Raw genomic sequence first — 19,390 nt, 5'->3', positions numbered from 1 at the left:
CGCGCGGCGGCGGGCGACTTCGGCGAGGGGGGCTCGCGGGCCCTCGCGGACGAGGCAACGACGCTCGCGACGTCCGCCGCGGCCCTCGAGCTCGTCGGCAGCGACGCGAAGCTCGCGGCGCGCCTCCAAGGCTCGATCGCCGCCGCCCACGACGGCGCGGCCGCGGCCGCTGCGGCCCACAAAGTCGCCGCGAACAAGGACAAGGCCGTCGTCGCCAAGGCCGCGCAGCTCGCGTCCGTCGCAGACGCGAAGCGGGCGCAGTGCGAGGCGTCTCCCAAGGACGCGGTCGTCGCCGCCGAAGAAGCGCGCCACGCGGCCGACGCGGCCGGCGACCTCAAGCTCAAGTCCGGCGACGCGGCCCTCGCGAACGACCTCGCGGCTCACGTCGCCGCGGCGCGCGCGAGCGCCGACGCCGCCGAAGCGCTGGCCCAGGCCGCGCTCGACGCGGGCACGAAGATCGCCGCGGCCGCGGAGGCTTTCGCCGAAGTCGCGGCGGAGAAGCGCCGCGCGTGCGAGGTCGCGACGCCCGGCGACGCCGCGGCGCTGGCCGCGGCGGCGCGCGCGGCGGCGACGGCGTGCGGCGCGCTGCCGCCCAAGGTCGCGTGCGGCGGCGAGCCCGAGTTCCGCGTCTGGTCGGCGCTCAAGCGCGCCAACGACGAGGCGACGGCCGCGGAGCAGGCGGCCCACGGCCAGGCGGCGCAGCAGCTCGTCAACGCGTGCGAGGCGAAGGCCGGCGAGGCGAAAGCGTTCCGCATGGACGCGGACGCGGCGCGGTCGTCGGCGCCGCGCGCGCGCGCGGCCGCGGACAAGGCGCGCGGCGCCGCGGACGCCTGCGCGGCCCTCGCCGCCCAGGTGCCCGACGTGCCCGCGGAGGCGCTGGCGCAGGCGAAGGCCTTCGTGAGCGCCGCGGACGCCAGCGCGCGGGCCGCCGAAGCGGTCGCGGACGCCGCGGAAGCCAAGGCCCGGGCCGGCGGCACCAAGGGCGCCATGCTCACGCCGAGCCGCCAGAAGTCCATGAAGCAGTGGAACGCGGACAAGGGCGTCGCGACGCCCGAGGGCGGCTTCGACGCGTTCGACCGCGCGTCCGCGTACTACCGGACCAAGGACAGCGCGGACGGCATGGCGCTCCGCGAGCAGTGCGAGGCCTTCGCGCGGAACTGCGCCGTCGAGTGCGCCGACGCCAAGGCCCACGTCCACAAGTTCAACGAGAACACGCCCCAGGGCACGAAGAAGGCGTCGTCGGGCACGACGAAGATGCACGCGCTCAACATGGCCGCGGCGTGCGTCAAGCGCGCCGCCGACATGGCGGCCCAGGCGAGCGAGCTCGCCGAGGTCGCCATCCAGCGCGCCATCGACATGAAGAAGAAGGGCGCGCCCCAGGCCGCCGTCGACAAGGCCGACGCGACGGGCATCGTCGTCCGCGACGCCGCCGCCGCCGCGGCCTTCGACGCGCAGAACGCGGCCCGCGCGTTCAAGACCACGTCCAAGATCGGCCGCGCCTAGGGACGCGGCCCACGCGCGCCCACGCCTAACCTGGGGTGCTCCGGACGCGTCGATATTTCGGCGATTTTTTTTAAAATTAGGCTAAAAAATTGCTTCCGTGAATCGACGATGCGCGAGCAGTACTGGGAGGTGCAACGGAGGGCCCTCGAGGAAGGGGTGCGAAGTAAGCATGTCCAGGCCAAACAGCTAAAGCTCCGCCTCGAGTGCACCATTTGTTCTGCCAAGGCGAAACTCCACTGCCCGTGCTCGACGACGCAGTACTGCTCGGTTGCGTGTCAAAAGGTCGATTGGCGCGAGCGGGACCACCGGGAGGCGTGCAAGAAGATCCGGGGCGAGCGCGCGGCGGAGGCGGCGCGGGCGGAGGCCCCGACGCCCCCGCCGAAGGAGGTCTTCTACGGCCCCGCGCCGCGGTCGGGCGCCGACGAGGTCCGCGCCCGCATTGCCGCGGAACACGAGGCGGCCCGCGTGCGGCGCGAGGCGGACCCGGAGCCTGAGCCGGTGTCGGCGCGGTTCGAGTCGCGGTGCCCGATCTGCCTCGAGGAGTGGGACGTGAATACTCCGGGCGTGTTTCGCAGCTGCTGCTGCCGAAAGGTCTGCCGATCGTGCGAGGACAAGATCGGAATCGCGTGTCCCCTCTGTCGCATGCCGGGCCCAGGAAGCCACGCGGAAAGCCTCGCGCGTCTGCGCCGCCATGTGGAGAATGAGGTGCCGGAAGCGATTTCGCTTTTGGGAAGTGCGTACCGCCATGGTCTGTTGGGCGTCGTGAAATCCGATAAGAAAGCCGCGAAGATTTGGAAGCGCGCCGTGGAGCTCAAGAACGTGGACGCGATGTTCCAACTTGCTGGATTGTACTGGATTGGAAGTGGCGTCAAGCTGGACAAGAATAAGGCGATGAAGCTGTATCGCGCGGCCGCGGATCGGGGCGACGCGCTCGCGCAATTCAATTTAGGGATTTTACTTCGTTCTGAGAAGAAATTTGAAGAAGCGTTCCGGTACTTCGCGCTCGCGGCGAATCAAGGCTATACCGAGGGAGAGGCCAGCCTTGGCTATTGTTACACGGCGGACGGAGAAGGCACGGAAGTCGACCTCGGCAAAGCCAGATACTGGTACGCGCGCGCCGCTGCCAAGGGCCACCAGATAGCTATAGACGACCTCGCGGGCCTCGACGCGTGAGTATAGCCTAACAACCTTTACGCCGCGTCGATCGCCCGAGCCCGAGATGCTGCGCTTGCGCGCGGGCGAGTCGCGCTTGGCCTTGGCGTCGTCGTTCGCGCGGCAAAGAAGAACTTCGAGGACGCCAGAGAGGCGCCGCATGGTCTCGGCGAATACCCCCCTCCGACCCTTAAACTCATCTAGCGCCGCACCGCGGCGAGGCGCGCGCGCACGAGCGCGGCGCAGCCGGGGCTCCGCGCGTGCGCGTTCGCGTTCGCGAAGCAGGCGAAGTCGGTCTCGTAGAGCGCGCAGGCGGCGTCGACGATGGCCCGGGCGACGGGCGTCGCCGGGTCGAGCGCGGCCTCGAGGAGCGCGGCCGGCGCGAGCGTCCACGGCTCCACGCGCTTCCGGTCGCCGTGCGCGTAGATGTACTCGTGGACCGCGTGGAGCGTGCAGGTTCCCGCGTCGCCGGGCCCGGGCGGCTTGCCCGTGCCGTCGGACCACTTGCGGTTGAAGAACTCGCGCGCGCACTTGGCGCCGCCGGCGCGCGTGCCGTCCTTGGGCGACCCGTCGACGGGCACGCGCTTCGACGCGCACCACGCGGCCATGTCGCCGTGGCACGCGTCGACGTCCGTGGCGCCGCCGCCCCCGCCGGCGGACCGCGGCACGAGGAGGTCGTCGAAGTAGCCCGCGCGGGCGACGTCCCCGAGGAAGTTCGCGACGCGTTTGAGTTTGTGGTCGAGGGGCAGGTCCCAGAGGTTCGTGACGTCGTTGGCGACCTGGTCCGCGATCTGGTGCCAGTCGAAGCAGTGGCGCTCCGTGTACGCGAGGCCGAGGGCCTCGAAGTGCTGGTCCCGCCAGCCCAACAGCCACTGCGACCTGGGCAGGAAACGAGTGCGACATTCCCAACTTCAAAGGCTCCTCTCTCGGTCATGTTCCACTCGTTTCGGCTAATTTTTGGACGAGCGGTCATGTTCCGGAGCGCTCTCGAAGCGTGGATCCTTGCTCTGGAACAATCGCGCGCGGAACACTCATGTTGAAGCGACGTTGAATCACTCGTTTCCTGCCCTGACCGCGACTCGAGCTCGGCGTACGCCGCGAGGAGCCGGCCGAGCGGGTCCGCCGCGGGCCCCGGGCCGCAGGCCGGCGCGTCGCCCGTCGGCGCCATTTCGCGGGCGGCGACGACGGCGGCGAGGGGTTCCTCCGGGAGCGGCGCCGGGTACGGCCGCGGCTCGTCGCGCGCCGCGCCGTCGCGCCGCGCGCGCGCCGCGGCCGCGAGGGCCGCGGCGCAGGCCGGGGGCGGCTCGAAGGGGAAGCAGGCGTAGTCCGCGGCGACGAGGGCGCAGATGCGCTGCGTGACCTCGAGGGCGAGGTCGTGGTTCGCGTCGGACCGGTTGTGCGCCGTCGACACGAGGACCTTGGACCAGCTCGAACCGCCGGTGACCATGGAGTGGCTCACGCTGCGGCGCCGCCCGCCGGTCTCGCCCCAGACGGCCCGCGGCAGCTCGCTCTCGAGCTTGTCCGTGTACATGAGCCCGACGGCCGCCGGGTCGACTTTCGCCGCCGCGAGGCTCGCGAAGTAGTGCGTCATGGGCCAGAGGTGGTCGTCGAAGAAGCCGCAGCGCTCGACGTCGGACACGAAGCGCGACAGGCGCCGCAGCTTCAGCCGCATCTCGTGGGTTCCGCTCTTCGGCCGCCACTTGCGCGCGGCGCCGCCCCGGAGGCCGTAGTTGATCTCGCAGTCGTCGACCATCCACGACAGCGCGCACGCGCCCTTGAACCAGTCCTTGCCGATCCAGCCGAGCTCGTAGAACACCTGCACCTGCCGATAGCCCGACACCTGCGCGCGCGCGACGTCGAGGCCGCGCGCCGTCGGCGGGCGGCGCCGCGACGCGCGAAGCGCTGGATGGGATCGCGCACGCTCGCGAAGATCCGCGTCGACGACCGCTCGGCCCACGCCCTGACGCCCTTGACCTGGCCGGCGCGCCGCCCGCCGGGATTCCCGAAGCGCGTCATCGTCGTGCTGCCCGTCTTGCGCATGAGCGGGCCCAGCGTCACGTTCCCCATGGCCAGCCCATCGAGCGGCGCGGGAGGCAGGATCGACAGCAACTTCGTCTCCCGGGCCGTCTTCACGACGTCGCACGACAGGCGCAGCGAGTCCGTCGCGCTCGCGAGCGCCCAGAGGCACGCGACGCGTTGCAGGATGCGACGCTGCGCATCCATCATCGCGCAGGCAAGCAGCCCAAACTCAATTGTTGAGGCCGAAGGTTCACTCGAGTTCGATGATGGAGCCCAAGCGCCTCTCCGCGCCGACGCAACAGCGGCAACAAAACCCGCGAGCGGGCGCAGCGCCGCCGCCGTGGGCGTGGCGACCTTCGTCTTGGTCGCCGCGGCTCGGAGCGGCGCCACGCTCGGCGCGACGGCCAGCGCCCTCGCCCGGCGGGGAGCGAGCGACGACGATGCCGTGGGCGCCGCCCGACGGGGCGCCGGCCGCCGGGGGGACCGCGCCGCGACGCGGGGGCTCGACGACGACATCACGAACCCCTTCAACCTGAGCGGCACGCCCGCGAGCAACGCGAGCGCGTCGGGCCTGCCGTCGAACTTCTCGATGACCATGGACGACGACCTCACGTCCCTCGAGCGCTGCGCCTCCTACGACGACGACGCGACGTACACGCGCGGGTCCTGCGCGTCCTGCGACCACGCGGCCTGCTTCCTCTACTGCACGGGCTACTGCGACTCGATGTGCGGCGACGCGTGCGGCGGGAACGTGAGCAGCGGGGCCATGTGCGCCCTCGACACGCTCAACAACCTCGAGTCCGTCTGCGAGGACGGCGGCTTCTGCGACGCCACGTCCTCGGCGGCGACGCCGACGACGGCGTCCGTCGCGGCGAGCTCGTGCACGGGCTGCGACAGCCACGCGCTCTGCAGCCAGTGCGTCTCCGGCGACGAGGGCGCGCTCTGCATGCACCTCATGGACATCGACGTCCTCACGAGCGCCTACAAGGCCATGATCCTGATCTCGGACATGAACGCGACGTGCGCCGCGTACGCGTGCAAGAACCAGACGTCGCGGTCGTCCGCGCGCGCGTCCGCGCTCCTCGCCCCGGGCGCGCTGCCAGCGAGGTAACACTTAGGAGCTCCCCGGTGGTGCGCGCCACGCCTCGAAGCGGCGCCGCTCCGCCGCGAAGAACCCGCGGTAGAGCCGGAGGTCGAGGTGCTCCAGAAAGCGGAGCCGCGAGGCGACGGGCTCCGGCAGCCTGCGCGGCTTTCTGTCGCTGTGGTGCGCGTTGCGCTTCGGGAACGCGAACGGCACCCCGAACTGGCCGGCGAGGTACTTCGTATAGTCCGGATCCGAGAGCCAGTCGAGCGCGATGCGCAGGTTAAACAACTCGAGGACCCGGACCGCGAGCTCGTAATCGTCCTCGTCCACGTTCGCGGGCAGACTACATCCGCCGCCCCACGCCGATCCCGACCAGCTGCACGCGGTCCCGCCCCAAAACGCTTCGTACGCCGACGCGTCGTCATTGTGTCGTTTTTTCCACGCCGCGGCCGACGGTATTCTCGCGGGCACGGGATCGCCCGGCGGGCAGCGGCCGCTGAATGCGCGCGTGTAGGCGTTTGTCGTGTGGGCGTCGCGCGAGAATACCTTGCCTCGATTCGGTTCCGCGAGCCATTGGAGCATGAGCGCGGTCTCGTTGACCGCGAGCGTTCTGATCCGGTACGTGCGTCGCATGTGCGAGAACCCGGAGTAGACCCACTCCGAGTGCACGCGCTTGAGCGGATCGCGGAGCACCGTCGCGAAGAACGTCGTGGGCGACGCGCCCAGGCACGACGCCGGAAAGGCCGCCCACTCGAGGTGCGTGAACCCGGGCGCGTTGCCGAGCTTCAAGGCAATTTTTTGCAACGCCTGGCGCGCCGACGTGCCGCCGGCTTTGCGTACGTGCCTGAAGAACAGAGTGCCGTTGCCGGATTTGAACCGCGCCCACGACTCGGCCACAGCGTCGCTGCTGCGCAGCGGTATCGCTTTTGCATCTCGGACTGCGCGCTGCAGCGAATTCCGCTCTCGGTTGAGTGATTTCCATCCGTCGAGCGGCCAGAGCGCCACGCAGGGCAGCGCGAACGCTGCGGAGAGCGCAGTGATGCGCATCGATGGGCTGCTCTGAGCTTGAAGTGCACGCAAATGCTGGTTGAACCACTCCCCGCGAGCCTCGCGAGCTTGAGCCTCAGCAACCCGTGCTCGCGCGCGTCGTGCTCGCACCTGCGCGTGCTCTACGATACGATGTCGCTCGCGATGCGCTGCGTCGCACTGCTCGCCGTCGCTGCGGCCTATACGCCGCCGCGCCGGTCGCCGCGGTCGCCGGGCGGCCGCCAGGGGCCGGCGGGGGCGCCCAGGCCCAAGCGCACGCCCGTCGTCGAGCCGCTCGAGCAGTGGGGCAATTTCGATGTCGGCCCGCATCGCATGGGCGTGTCGACGGTGAGCTGGGGCGACGCGACGTGCGGCTGGAGGCCCGACATGATTCGCAAAAAGAAATCGAGCCTCGAGCTCTTCGGCACGGCGGACGTCAACGCCGTGTACCAGACGCTGACCGCCGGCGGCATCAAGACGTGGGACGTGAGCGCCGGCGCGGAGGGCGCCGAGCTCCTGGGCCGCGCCGCCGAGGCGAACATGAACCTCGACCCGCCGCGGCTCGCCGTGCGGTGCGCGCCGTCGCTGCGGACGCGCCTCAAGGCCGTCTTCTCGAGCACGCAGGTCGCGCGCCACGGCGCGAGCTCCGTGGCGCGCGGCGTGCGCAACACGCTCGACATCATGGGGTCGGCCTACGTGGACCTGCTCCTCGTGGGCCCCGCGGAGCCGACGAGCAGCGTGTCCGCGGTGAAGAAGGCCGCGTCGGCCGTCGCCGCGCAGGCCGGCCGCGTCGACGGCGTCGGCATCGCCAACGTCCGCGGCGGCAAGGCGCTCCGCGCCGCGGACGCGGCGCTCCGGGGCGCGGGCCTCCGGCCCGTGGCCTGCGCCGTCGACCTGAGCCTCGTGGACAACGGCGCGATCCGCGACGGCACGCTCGCCGCGGCCAAGGACCTCGGCCTCACGGTGCTCGCGCGGTCGCCGCTCTACGCGGGCCTGTCGAGCGGCGAGATCACCGCGCAGAACCCGACGGGCGGCGCGCGCTTCGGCGTCACGCCCAAGTTCCGCTTCCGCGCGCTCAACGAGCTCGCGCCGCTCCACGGCGCCATCGAGCAGGTCGCGTCCATGGTCGAGGCGCGCCGCGCCGACGACGAGCGCAGCGCCGCCGCGTCGGCCGGCCGCGAGCCGCCGAAGACGCGGCCGGAGAAGGTCCTCCCGACCCAGGTCGCGCTCCAGTGGATCGCGGCCAAGGGCTGCGTCCCCATGCCCGCGGTGAAGACCGAGGCCCACGCCAAGGTCATCCTCGGCTGCCAGGGCTGGGCCCTCACGGAGGCCGAGGTCAAGGTCCTCGACGCCGCCCTGCCCCGCAGCCCGCCCAAGTTCCCGCGGCTGCGGTAGGGGCCCGCGAAGAAGCGAGTCCCCGCATTACGCGCGCTGGAGGCGTCTTCTGTGTGCAAGCTTGGGGGGGGGGGAGGTTTGTCGGGCCAGTGACTGGGGCTCCTCAGAAGAGGTAGGCGTCGTCGCCGTAGGACCGCGACGAGATGACGCTGTCCTGGGAGCAGACGGGGATACCGCTCGAGAGGTAGGACGGGTGGTCCTCCGGGCCGCGGCGGCGCTTCTTCTTGGGCGGGCTGATGCGGGCGCTGTCGAGCTGCGTCTCGTCGTCGTCCTTGAGCGAGTCCGAGAGCTTGAGGTCGAAGCAGCCCGACGCGGGCGGCGCGGACTCGGCGACGGAGTCCTCCTCGATGGCGAGGGGCTGGACGCCGCGGTACGTGAGCTCGCAGGCGCGCGGGCCCTGGACGGCGCCGAGGATGAGCTTGATGGAGTTCGGGACGGCCGCGGCGTCGAAGGCGTAGGCCGCGGGGTCGCACGGGGCGAAGCCCGCGGGCGCGAAGCCGCGGGGCGCGGTCGAGTTGAAGGCCATCTTGAGCGTGAAGGACGCGGCGGCGGACGTCGTCTCGGGCAGGACCGTCGCGAAGAACGTGAGCGCCTTGTCGAGGGCGACGTGCTGCGCGCGCGATTCCGCGACCGTGATCGACGAGCTCGACGGGTACGAGAACGAGAACGTGTAGAGCTCCACGGCGCGGTCCGCCTCGTCGTTGATGCTGAGCGTGAGGGAGCGCGCGTAGCGCTTCGCGATGCTCTCGCGGACGCCGCCGTCGAGGAGGCTGATGAGGTTGCGCGCGCGCGAGTAGTCGTCGACGGTCACGGCGGAATCGTCGACGTCGAGCGGCGCGCGCGCGTCGACCGACCGGGGCCCGGCGGGCGCGGCGCGCGGCGCGCGCGTGAGGAGCTTGAACTGCTTCGTGCGCGTGATGCGGAACTGCTGCTCGGGGAAGATTTCGCGCGCGAACGCGATGGTCAGGCACGAGGACGTGACGACCGCGTGGGCCGCGGCGACGGCCTCCTCGTCGTCGAGGCACGCGACGGTCGCGTCGGGGGGCGAGGGCGCGGGGCGCGCATCGGTGCGCGACATGATCCGAGGGTCGGGGCGGCGCGGGAGGTGGCGTGGAATCGAAGAAGGCCTAGTGGCTTCTGGTTGAGTGAGGCCTCACAAAATCCCAACGACTTTTGGGCCCGCCACGTCAGAGACCGTTAGAAATCGCGCCCCGGAGCGATGTCCCTCGGTCTCGCGCTCCTCGCGCTCATGCCGCGCGCCGCGGTCCTCCCGACGACGCGCGTCGCCTTCGTCGTGCCGTCGCTAGAGGCGTCGTTCGCGGTCGTCGGCTTCGCGGAAGCGGCTCCGGCCTACGACTACCGCGGCCCGCGCGCGTCCGTGCCGCCGCCGTTCGCCCTCCTCGCGCTTCCGGCGCTGGTCGTCGCCGCCGCCGCTCGGGCGCGCGCGAACAAGATCGCGCCGTCGGTCGTTTGCGCGCGCGCGGCGGCCGTCACGCCACGCTCGAGCCCGACGCGGGCGCCGCGGAGCTTCCTCCACGAATTGCGCGCCTTCGAGGCGCAGGTGGAGCGCGAGCTCCGGCTCGCGAACGCGGCCGCGTGATGCTCCGCCGCCCGCGCGCCTCCCCGGCCCGCGACCTCGTCCGCGCGCTTCCGCTAAGTTCCCCGGGCCCGACGACGAGTTTTACGACGCGCGCGACTCTAGAGCTCTATGCTTCGGAGCTCCTAGGGGGACGTCGAGGTGGGCGTCGTGGGCGTCGCGGGCGTCCTGGGCGTCGTAGGGGTAGGCGTCGTTCTCGGCGTCGGCGACGCGATCCGCGGGCCTCGTCGACGGCCTCGTTGAGCACGTGGCACATAAAGTCGAGATCAGCTAACTGGCACATAAAGTCGAGCTCGTCCGGCCAGTCCAACCCGAGCACCTTGCTGGCCCCGCGGCCGCGGCCGAAGGCATCGGAGTTCATCGCGGCGCGGTACGGGTCGAGCATGATTGGTTGCTCTAGCTGATTCTTAAAACTGATTTCCAACTGATCAACTTCCATATATCTGCCATGGCCTCCCGCGCCCCCCCGTCGAGCTTCAACGACTCCGAGTCGTCGAGCGACGAGTCCTCGCTCTCCTCCGGCGACGAGAGCTCCGACGACGAGGAGGACGTCGCGCCCACGCCCATCGAGGCCGCCAAGCCCGCGCCCGTCGCCGCGCCCGTCGACGAGCCCGCGACGGCCGCGAAGCCCGCGCCGACGGTCGCCGCGTCGCCGCCGCGCAAGCAGCGCAAGGTCGACCCGGAGAAGCTCACGCTCTACCTCCTCGCCGCCGGGTGGACGAAAGTCTCGCTAAACCACCAGCTCAAGTGGGTCGACGCCAACGGCCTCTCCTACTCGAGCTCGCGCGCGATCCTCACGGCGTACCCCGAGCTCTACGACCACTGCGCGTAGGCCGCGGCCACCACCCAAGCACGGCCCGCGCCGCCCACGCACGCCCCGCCCCGCCCAAGCCCGTCGCGCGAGGTCGATTCCGAGAAGTGTTCCAAACCGCGAAACACGCCCGCGCCGCGCGCGCCCCCAAACTACGTCTAAAGGCGACTAAGCGCGTCGCGCACTCGGGGGGAAGGCATGCTTAGGCCGATGCGCGCCGCCGCGCTCCGGGCGGGGGCCGCTTTGCGCGCGCGCGAGTCCGACTCGTTCGTCGTTGCCCGAGGATCGGGGACCTCGCGCGCGGCGGAGGGGTAGGGCTTCGGCGCCTAGTCGTCGAAAGCGAAGGTGCGCGAGTCCTTCTTCTTGAGCGCGGCGGGCTTCTTCATGGCCTCCCAGTTGACGCTGACGACGGACGCGGCGTCGTTTTCGAACTCGGCCTCCTCATCGATCACCGCGCACGAGCTCGGCGCGCGCGACGCCTGCGGCGAGCAGCGCCCGCCGTACGCGGACCACGCGGTCGCGTCGAAGGCGCGCATGCCCTTGACGAGGGCCTTGAGGCGCGGGTTGGAGGCGGTAGAGGCGTTCATGGTGTAGAGGTTGTGAGATTTGGGTTGTGAGTGAAACAGAGCCTCGGCCCCTCGCCCTCACCACGCCTACCGCCGCCCCCCAACCGCCCTCCGACGCCTCCGGAGCCCATGCCGCCCCGCAACGCGGCCTTCCTCGAGGTGCTCACGGCGAGTTGCCACGCCCGGGGCGCGAGGGGGCCGGCGGTGCCCTGCGCGCCGCTCCTGCTTCCGCCCCCGCCGGCCGCGACGCCGCGCGCGCTCGTCGCGGCCGTCGTCGCGACGTTGCTCGCGCGCAATCAAGCCGGCGTGGTCGTCGTCGCCGCCCTCGTGCTCTGGGCGAGCCGCGCCGCCCGGCGCGTGAGCCGCGGCCGACCCCGGAAGCCGGCGCGATTCACGGCCGTCGTGACGCCGCGCCGCGCCGCGGTCGACGGCTGAATCGCGAAACCCAAGCATGCGCACTCCGGCGCACGGGGGCCACCGCGCGATGCGACCGGTTTAAGGCCTCTACGGGCGACTCCTCGCGGCGTAGCCGCGTCGGCGGAATTTCGCGGAATCCGAGAGCGGGGCCGGCGGACCGCGCGCGCTAGGCGCCCCCTACGCGCGAAAACGCTCGCGAAGCTCGTTAAGCACTACACCTAGCCCCGTGCTCACGGGTCCTCGTGCTCTGGCGACGCGTTGCGCGCGCGCGGCTAGGGGCTCTTCGGCGCTTCCGGGGAGTCGCGAAGAAATCGATCGTCGAGCACCACGAGGGCCGTCACGACGGCGACCGCGGCCGGCGCATCTTCGCCTTGAGCGACGGCTCCGCGTAGGACACGACGCCCTGGGCTCCCGGGCGCCGCGCGCGACGCTTCGCGGGCCGCGCGTGGTCGTCGAGCTTCAGCGACGCGTCGTCGGGCGAGCGCGCGCCGCGCGTCGACGGCGAGCTCGTCGACGACGTCGACGCGGACGGCGGGCTCGGCGGCGCCGTCTGCGTCGACGCGTCGGCGACCGTCGGGCCGGTCGTCGCGGCGATCAACCTCCGTTTCAACGCCCTCACGGCCCCGCTCAACGCGACGGAGGCCGCGCGCCGCTGAACGAGCTCCGCCGTGAGCTGTCGATTGTTCTCCGCGAGGGCCACGAGGGACAGCTCGACCGCGGGCGGCGCCGGCGCCGGCCGCGGCGCGCGGCGCGGCCGGCGCGAGGTCATTTTGGACAGGGGCTTTTTCGAAGCTTCAACTATTTTGTTGAAGTAGCGTGAGAGCATGGGGCAGCATGCCTGCCCCCCTCCTGCGCGCGCGTGGAGATGCGCCGCCGCGGCGAGCCGCAGCCCATGCGGCGCGGCCCGGCCGTCGCGCTCACGGCTGCGACCGCGCGCCCATCGCTGCGCGGCCGTCGACGCCGTGGCAGGCCCTGCGGCGCCGGTTGGGGGCCCTCGATGGCCTCCGAGCGCCGCGCGAGCGCGGCGCGGCGCTCGACGGCAGCGGTCGAAGCCGTGCGCGTAGCGACACCTGGCATGCATCGCTTCCACGGAAGCCTCGCACGAGGCCCGCGCGCCGCGGCCAGCCCCGTCAAGGACCCGGCGCCTTTGGGCCGATACCGCGCCGCGACGGTGGGACCCGCGCCGGCGTGAGCGCGGCGCGGCGCGCTGCGACGCGATCCCTGCGCCACGGCGGACGGCTCCCCGAGCGGTCCGGCGGACCTACTGCCGCGCTCGCGGAAGGCGCGTCGCGGCGATTCCGATTCTTCGGTTGAAGTTACGACGCTGATGCCCACCGCGGCCCGAAAACGGCGACCCAGCGGCGGGCGCGGAGCGAGCAGTGATCCTTTAGGGGTATGGTCAGGCGCCCTCGCGTTCTTGGGGCGACCGAGGCGACGACCGCGACGCGCGCGGCCTGCTACGGCGTCGATCGGCGGAAGCGGGCCGAGCGCTCGCCGCGTTCGCCAGCGACGGCGCCGACGCGACGATGCGACGAAGGGCGCTCCTGCGGCCGACGCCTGCTCCGCCGCGCGCACGACCGCGTCGTTCCGGGCGCTGATCGCGAAGTTCAACTTCAACGGCCACTGAGGTCAACTTCAACGCAGAGAACCTTCCATCAGCCAAAGAACTAGCTCCTCTCAACACCCTCACAAAGCTCATCACTTCTACCTCACTACACCATGTCGACCGTCGCCCAGAACACCACGGAGCTCCCCCCCCTCGACGCCCCGCCCCAGGCCAAGGACGTCGACATCGTCATGGCCGAGGAGGGCGAGGATGAGGACGAGGCGCACTTCGTGGAGTCGTTCGCGTCCGTCAGCGAGCTGCGCGCGCACGGCATCCAGGCCGCGGACATCGTCAAGCTCACCAAGGCGGGCCTCACGACCGTCGGCCTCGTCGCCTCCGCCTCGACGCGCGAGCTCGCCGCCATCAAGGCGCGCGCCGCGTCCGAACTCGCGAACTCGTTCGACGCTCGAGCTCGCCCGACGCGCGCGCGTCGCAGGGCTTCAGCACGGACCGCGTCGCCTTCATCCGCGGCAAGGCGCTCGTCGCGGACCCGACGTCGGCCTCCTTCTCCTTCCGCTCGGGCCTCGAGCTCAAGGCGGAGCGCGAGGCGACGGCCAAGGTACGAGCCTTCGTCCCCGAAACGCGCGAGCCGCGCGCGCAAGTGAAAATGGCGCCCCCCCGCGTCGCAGATCACGACGGGCTCGGCGGCCTTCGACGCGCTCATCGGCGGCGGCATTGAGATCGGCACGATCACTGAAATCTTCGGCGACGCCGGCTCGGGCAAGACCCAGCTCGCGCTCACGCTCTGCGTCAAGGCCCAGCTCGCCCAGGAGGACGGCGGCGCCGCGGGCCGCGTGCTCTTCATCGACACGGCGCGAGCTCCGCGTCCTCGGAACCGGCCGGACCGTCGGCCGCGCGGCCGCGCCGCCCGCCCGTGTGTTCCGGAACCGGAACTCGACCGTCGGCCGCGCGCGCGCCTCCGCACGCGCCGCCTTCGACGCCGCCTCGCAGGACGACACCTTCCGCACGGAGCGCCTCGTCCAGATCGCCGAGGCCTCGGGCGTCGACGCGGACCAGTGCCTCCACAACATTACGAGCGCCCGCGCCGCGAACTTCGAGCAGCAGTGCGAGTGCCTCAAGCACGCCGCGCGCGAGCTCGCGGAGCCGAGCGAGGGCGAGTACCGCCTCGTCGTCGTCGACTGCGTCATGGCGAACCTCCGCGCGGAGTTCGCGGGCCGCGGCGAGCTCTCGGAGCGCCAGCAGACGCTCAACGCGCACCTCCGCGAGCTCAAGAAGTTCGCCCAGGCCTTCAAGGTCGCCGTCGTCGTCACGAACCAGGTCATGGCCGTGCCGGACCAGTTCTCGCTCGGCGGGCCCCAGGTCAAGTCCTGCGGCGGCCCCGTGATGGTCGAGAACCGCGCCCGAACGTCGTTCGTCGGCGCGCCTCGACCCCCGCGTCCCCCTCGCAGGCCCACAACACGAACACGAAGATCTTCCTCAAGAAGGCGGGCCGCGGCCAGCGCAAGGCCGTCCTCCAGCACTCGCCCTACATGCCCTACGGCGACTGCCTCTTCTCGATCGCGGGCGGCGGCGTCGTCGACGCGGTCGACGCCTGAGCGCCGATCGACACAAGCTCCCCGCGCGTCCGCGCCCTCGGACCCGCTCCCTGCACACTTCCCCCCTTCGCGCCCCGCGGCCTCGGCGAAAGCCGGAGCCGCCCGCGCGCCGCTGGCTAAGCAGCCGTCTCGCGAAGTCTCGGGGCTCAGGCGACGACGCGGAGTAAAGAATTAGACTATAGTCCTGCGTCGAGGCGCGCGAGGTTCCTTGTCGCTTTCTCGTAGCCCTTGGCAGCGGCGCGCGCGTACCAGTATCTGGCTTTGCCGAGGTCGACTTCCGTGCCTCTTCCGAGCCTGTAACAATAGCCAAGGCCGTGCTCTCCAGCGGCTAAACCTTGATCCGCCGCGAGCACAAAGTACCGGATCGCCTCTTCAAATTTCGCCTCAGCATGAAGGAAAGCCCCTAAATTGAATTGCGCGGTCGCGTCGCCCCGATCTGCGGCCATGCGATACAGCCGCTCCGCCTTCTTCTTGTCCAGCTTGACGCCACTTCCAGTCTCGTACATAAACCCAAGGTTTCTCATCGCCTCCACGTCGCCGAGCTCCACAGCGCGCCGGTAAATCTTCGCGGCTTTCTTATCGGATATCACGAGGCCGAATTCACCGCGGCGGTACGCAATTCCCAAAGCCGTAATCGCTTCCGGCACCTCGTTCTCCACATGGCGGCGCAGACGCGCGAGGCTTTCCGCGCGGCTTTCTGGGCCCGGCATGCGACAGAGGGGACACGCGTCGGAGCCGATCTTGACCTGGCACGAACGGCAGACCGTCCGGCAGCAGCAGGTGCGAAGCACGCCCGGAGTATTCACGTCCCACTCCTCGAAGCAAATCGGGCATCGCGACCCGTACCGCGCCGACACCGGCTCCCGCTCCGGGTTCGCCTCGCGCCGCACGCGTGCTGCCTCATGTTCCGCCACGATGCGCGCGCGGACCGCGTCGGCGTGCGACCGCGGCGCGGGGCCGTAGAACACGTCCCGCGGCGGCGACGGCGGGGGCGTCGGCGCCTCGGCCCGCGCCCGTTTGTCCTCTTGGATCTTCTTGCAGACCTTCCGGTGGCCCCGGTCGCGCCAGTCGATGCGTTGACAGTCCGTCGAACAGTAGGCCGTCGTGCCGCACCCTTTACAGGGCCGGGCATCCTTCTTCCCGCAAATCGTGCATATGTTGAGCGCCAGCTTTGTACGAGTTTTTCGCGCCTCGTACTCTCGCTTCTTCTTGATCAGTTCCGGGTCCATGATCTCTTCCCACGCTCGTCGCCGACGCTCCCTATTTCACCCCGACAGTGGCAAATCCTCCCTCCCTTCGATTCCTCCCTGCGAGCGGCTAAGCAAAATCGCTCAAATTCTTACCCCAGAGGCCTCCCCAGGCTAAGCCGACCCCTAGAGCATCGCGCTCACGTCGTTCGCCATGCCCCCCTCGGCGGCGGCGTCGTCCTTGCGCCAGGCGGGCTTCGCGCTCGAGAACGCCAGAGTCCAGACCGCGAAGGTCGGCGCGGAGAGGAACGCGGCGACGACGGCCAAGGCCAAGCACGACTCGCCCGCGCGCAAGCGCAGCATCTCGGGCTCGGGCGACGACGCGGCGTAAAGATTGTTAGGCGTCGAGACTCGCGAGGCTCCTTGTAGCTGCCTCGTGGCCCTTGGCAGCAGCGCGCTCGAGCCAGTATCTGGCTTTGCCGAGGTCGACTTCCGTGCCTCTTCCGAGCCTGTAACAATAGCCAAGGCCATGCTCTCCCTCGGTATGGCCTTGATTCGCCGCGAGCACATAGTACCGGAACGCTTCTTCAAATTTCTCCTCGAAATGAAGGAAAGTCCCTAAATTGTATTGCGCGAACGCGGAGCCCCGATCTGCGGCCATGCGATACAGCCGCTCCTTCTTCTTCTTGTCCAGCTTGACGCCGAGTCCATTCCCGTACATTTCCCCCAGAAATGGCATCGCGTCCACGTCGCCGAGCTCCACAGCGCGCCGGTAAATCTTCGCGGCTTTCTTATCGGATTTCACGAGGCCAAACCGACCTTCGCGGTATGCAATTCCCAAAAACGTAATCGCTTCCGGCACCTCGTTCTCCACATGGCGGCGAAGACGCGCGAGGTGCTCCGCATTGGATTTTGCGCATGGTACACGACAGAGGGGACACGCGTCGGTGCCGATCTTGCGACTGCACGATTGGCAGACCCTCCGGCAGCAACAGACGCGAAACACGTTCTTCGTATTCACGTCCCACTCCTCGAGGCAGATCGGGCACCGCGACCCGAGCCGTGCCGACAGCGGCTCCCGCTCCGGGTTCGCCTCGCGCCGCGCCCGTGCCGCCTCGTGCTCCGCCGCGATGCGCGCGCGGACCGCGTCGGCGTGCGACCGCGGCGCGGGGCCGTAGAACACGTCCCGCGGGGGCGACGGCGGGGGCGTGGGTGCTTCCGCCCGCGCCGCCGCCGCGGCTTGGATCTTCTTGCATACCTTCCGGTGGCCCCGGTCGCGCCAGTCGATGCGTTGACAGTCCGTCGAACAGTAGGCCGTCGTGCCGCATCCTTTGCACGCCTTGGCTTTGTCGGCGCCGCAGATCGTGCAGGTCTTGAGAGTGTCGAGCTTTTTGCCCCTCGCTCGGGCCATGCGATTCTCATACTCCAACTTCTTCTCCTGCCACGACATGACTTGGCGCGCGTCCTATCGCCGCACAGCACTCGACTCGACTCTCGCGCGCTCGCAAAGGCAAAATCGTCCCCCTTCGGTCCTTCCCTGCGCCGCGGCTAAGCAAAATCGTGCCCTCTTCGTCGCCGTGCTCGCGTACGCCTCCGCCCTAGTCGTGTCCTCCCGTGACGCTTCCCTACGCCCCCCTTCGCTGTTCTCTCCCCCTTCGGTCCTTCCCTGCGCCGCGGCTAAGCAAAATCGTGCCCTCTTCGTCGCCGTGCTCGCGTACGCCTCCGCCCTAGTCGTGTCCTCCCGTGACGCTTCCCTACGCCCCCCTTCGCTGTTCTCTCCCCCTTCGGTCCTTCCCTGCGCCGCGGCTAAGCAAAATCGCTCAAAAACCTCGTGAGGCTTACCTAGCCTCTAGCTCTAAGTACTAGTACGCCTCCCCAAACGAACATTAGTCCCCCCCCGGCGTGCTGAAGCCCGAGCTCAGGCCGCCGCCGCGGATGGGCGTGAAGGGGCTCGACGACGACGCGCCGCCCGGGAGCGGGGACGCCGTCGCGCGGCTGAGGATGCGCTCGAGGTCCGCGCGTGACGCCGAGAACGCAGACGCGACGATGGCGCCCGGCAGCCCCGCGCCGAGGACGTCCGGCGCGTCGGCGTGCGTGAGGAGGGCGCTCGTGAACTTGCGGCGGTCGTTGGCCGTGTGGAGCAGCGGGCACTGGCGCGCGAAGAGCCGCGCCGCGTGCTTGAGCCCGAGCGGGCCGAGCGGGATGACGTGCTCCTCGGGCCGGTCCAGACCCGTGCGCTTCGACACCAACGCGCACAGGTTCGTGTGGTCGTCGAGGCACTTGGCCAGGAAGAGCTTGACGTCGCTCGGGTCCGCCTTCTCCGCGCCGTCGAGCACGAGCAGGTAGGACTCGTCGTCGCTGAGGCGCTCGGGCCCCGCGGCGTCGCGCAGCAGCGCCTCGAGGTCCTGGAGCGACGCCGGCAGCGTCGGGCGCACCACGAGCACGCGCGAAAAGAGGTCCCGCGCGTCCGCGTACTCGGCGCAGAACGCGGCGAGCGCGCTCTTGCCGACGCCGTGCGGTCCCACGACGACCGTGAGCCGCCGCTTCCGCGCGAGCGCGTCCAGGACCTTGAAGGCGTCGACCTCGCGCCCCAAGAAGTCGTCGGGCGGCCGCGGCGCCGTCGCCGGGAGCGTCCGCCGCGGCGGCCAGGGCGCCGGCGGCGCCGCGTCGCCGCGCCGCGCGATGCGCCAGCCGCGGCCGCGGCCGAGCGGGAAGACGGCCTCGTCGTGGTCCCCGCCCAGCGGCAGCAGCTCGAACTTGTCGCCCTTGCCCGCGTCCGACGCCGCCCCCGCGACGCGCGGCGACGCGGCGACGGCCTCGACGCCCACGGAGAACGCCGCGGCGACCGTGTCGCCGACGGCGAGCGCGAGGTAGAACGCGCGCGTGAAGGCCACGGCCGCCGCGTCCAGGAGCGGCGCGTCCAAACTCACGGCGACGACGTGGGCGCAGCCCGCCTCGACCAGCGCGTCCGCCGCGCGGCGGCTGTGGCACGCGGAGACGACCGCGAGCTTTGGGGGCCTTCGCGCCACCAGCGACCGGAGCTGCGACGGCGGCACGGGCTGGAGGCCGCCGCGGCCGTCCTCGAAGGTCAGACACTGCGGGTGGCCGTGGCCGCTGTAGTGGAGCGCCGCGCAGCCCCGCGTGATCGCCGACTGGAGCGCGTCCGTCGTCGCGGCCTCGAACGACAGGTCGACGCGGTCCTTCGCGTCGCGGCACGACCGCCGGTCCTCGAGCGCCGTCGAGATGGCGTTGCGCTCCGCGTCGGCGTCCAGCGCCTCGATGCCGTGGAGGTCGCCGGACGCGTCCTGCCAAGCCAAAGGCGCCGCGAAGAGGCACGCGAAGACCGGCGGCGGCCTGTGTGGAAATCAAATCTTGAACCCGACTTCAATGTGCGCGTATTTGAAAAGTCCGACGCAAGCTCTTCGGCTCTGCTTCGAGAACTCGACGAGAGCAATCGATTCGTCCAAAAAT

The 19,390-nt window shown here is 70.6% G+C and overlaps 5 protein-coding genes across 5 annotated transcripts in view; 3 read left to right on the top strand and 2 right to left on the bottom strand.

Moving 5' to 3' along the window:
* Positions 1–1,586, top strand: part of AURANDRAFT_70952 (hypothetical protein) — a gene marked incomplete at both ends in the record, with an annotated part of 4,306 nt that extends 2,720 nt beyond the window's left edge. The window contains one exon of the mRNA XM_009035624.1: positions 55–1,586. Within this exon, the coding sequence (XP_009033872.1) occupies positions 55–1,503 (1,449 nt within the window). The remainder of the gene's footprint in view (positions 1–54) is intronic.
* A 559-nt stretch (positions 1,587–2,145) lies between these two features.
* Positions 2,146–2,676, top strand: AURANDRAFT_20956 (hypothetical protein; the record flags this gene model as incomplete). The annotated part of the gene is made up of 1 exon (XM_009035625.1): positions 2,146–2,676. One exon carries the CDS (start codon positions 2,146–2,148, stop codon positions 2,674–2,676), a length of 531 nt encoding a protein of 176 aa, XP_009033873.1.
* A 179-nt stretch (positions 2,677–2,855) lies between these two features.
* AURANDRAFT_61906 (hypothetical protein) lies at positions 2,856–4,327 on the bottom strand (the record flags this gene model as incomplete). The annotated part of the gene is made up of 2 exons (XM_009035569.1): positions 2,856–3,534; positions 3,729–4,327. The coding sequence occupies 2 exons, from the start codon at positions 4,325–4,327 to the stop codon at positions 2,856–2,858; spliced, it is 1,278 nt and encodes a 425-aa protein (XP_009033817.1).
* Positions 4,328–5,269: 942 nt separating this feature from the next.
* Positions 5,270–5,785, top strand: AURANDRAFT_61905 (hypothetical protein; the record flags this gene model as incomplete). The annotated part of the gene is made up of 1 exon (XM_009035626.1): positions 5,270–5,785. One exon carries the CDS (start codon positions 5,270–5,272, stop codon positions 5,783–5,785), a length of 516 nt encoding a protein of 171 aa, XP_009033874.1.
* Positions 5,786–14,908: 9,123 nt separating this feature from the next.
* On the bottom strand, positions 14,909–16,673 carry AURANDRAFT_21269 (hypothetical protein; the record flags this gene model as incomplete). The annotated part of the gene is made up of 2 exons (XM_009035568.1): positions 14,909–15,307; positions 16,410–16,673. Coding segments are annotated over 2 exons (663 nt in total), but the record flags the coding sequence as incomplete, so codon positions are not given.
* Positions 16,674–19,390: the final 2,717 nt, after the last annotated feature.

Source organism: Aureococcus anophagefferens, assembly GCF_000186865.1.
Source record: "Aureococcus anophagefferens unplaced genomic scaffold AURANscaffold_3, whole genome shotgun sequence".
Classification (NCBI taxonomy): domain Eukaryota; class Pelagophyceae; order Pelagomonadales; family Pelagomonadaceae; genus Aureococcus; species Aureococcus anophagefferens.
This window is presented reverse-complemented; position numbering and strand designations above follow the sequence as displayed.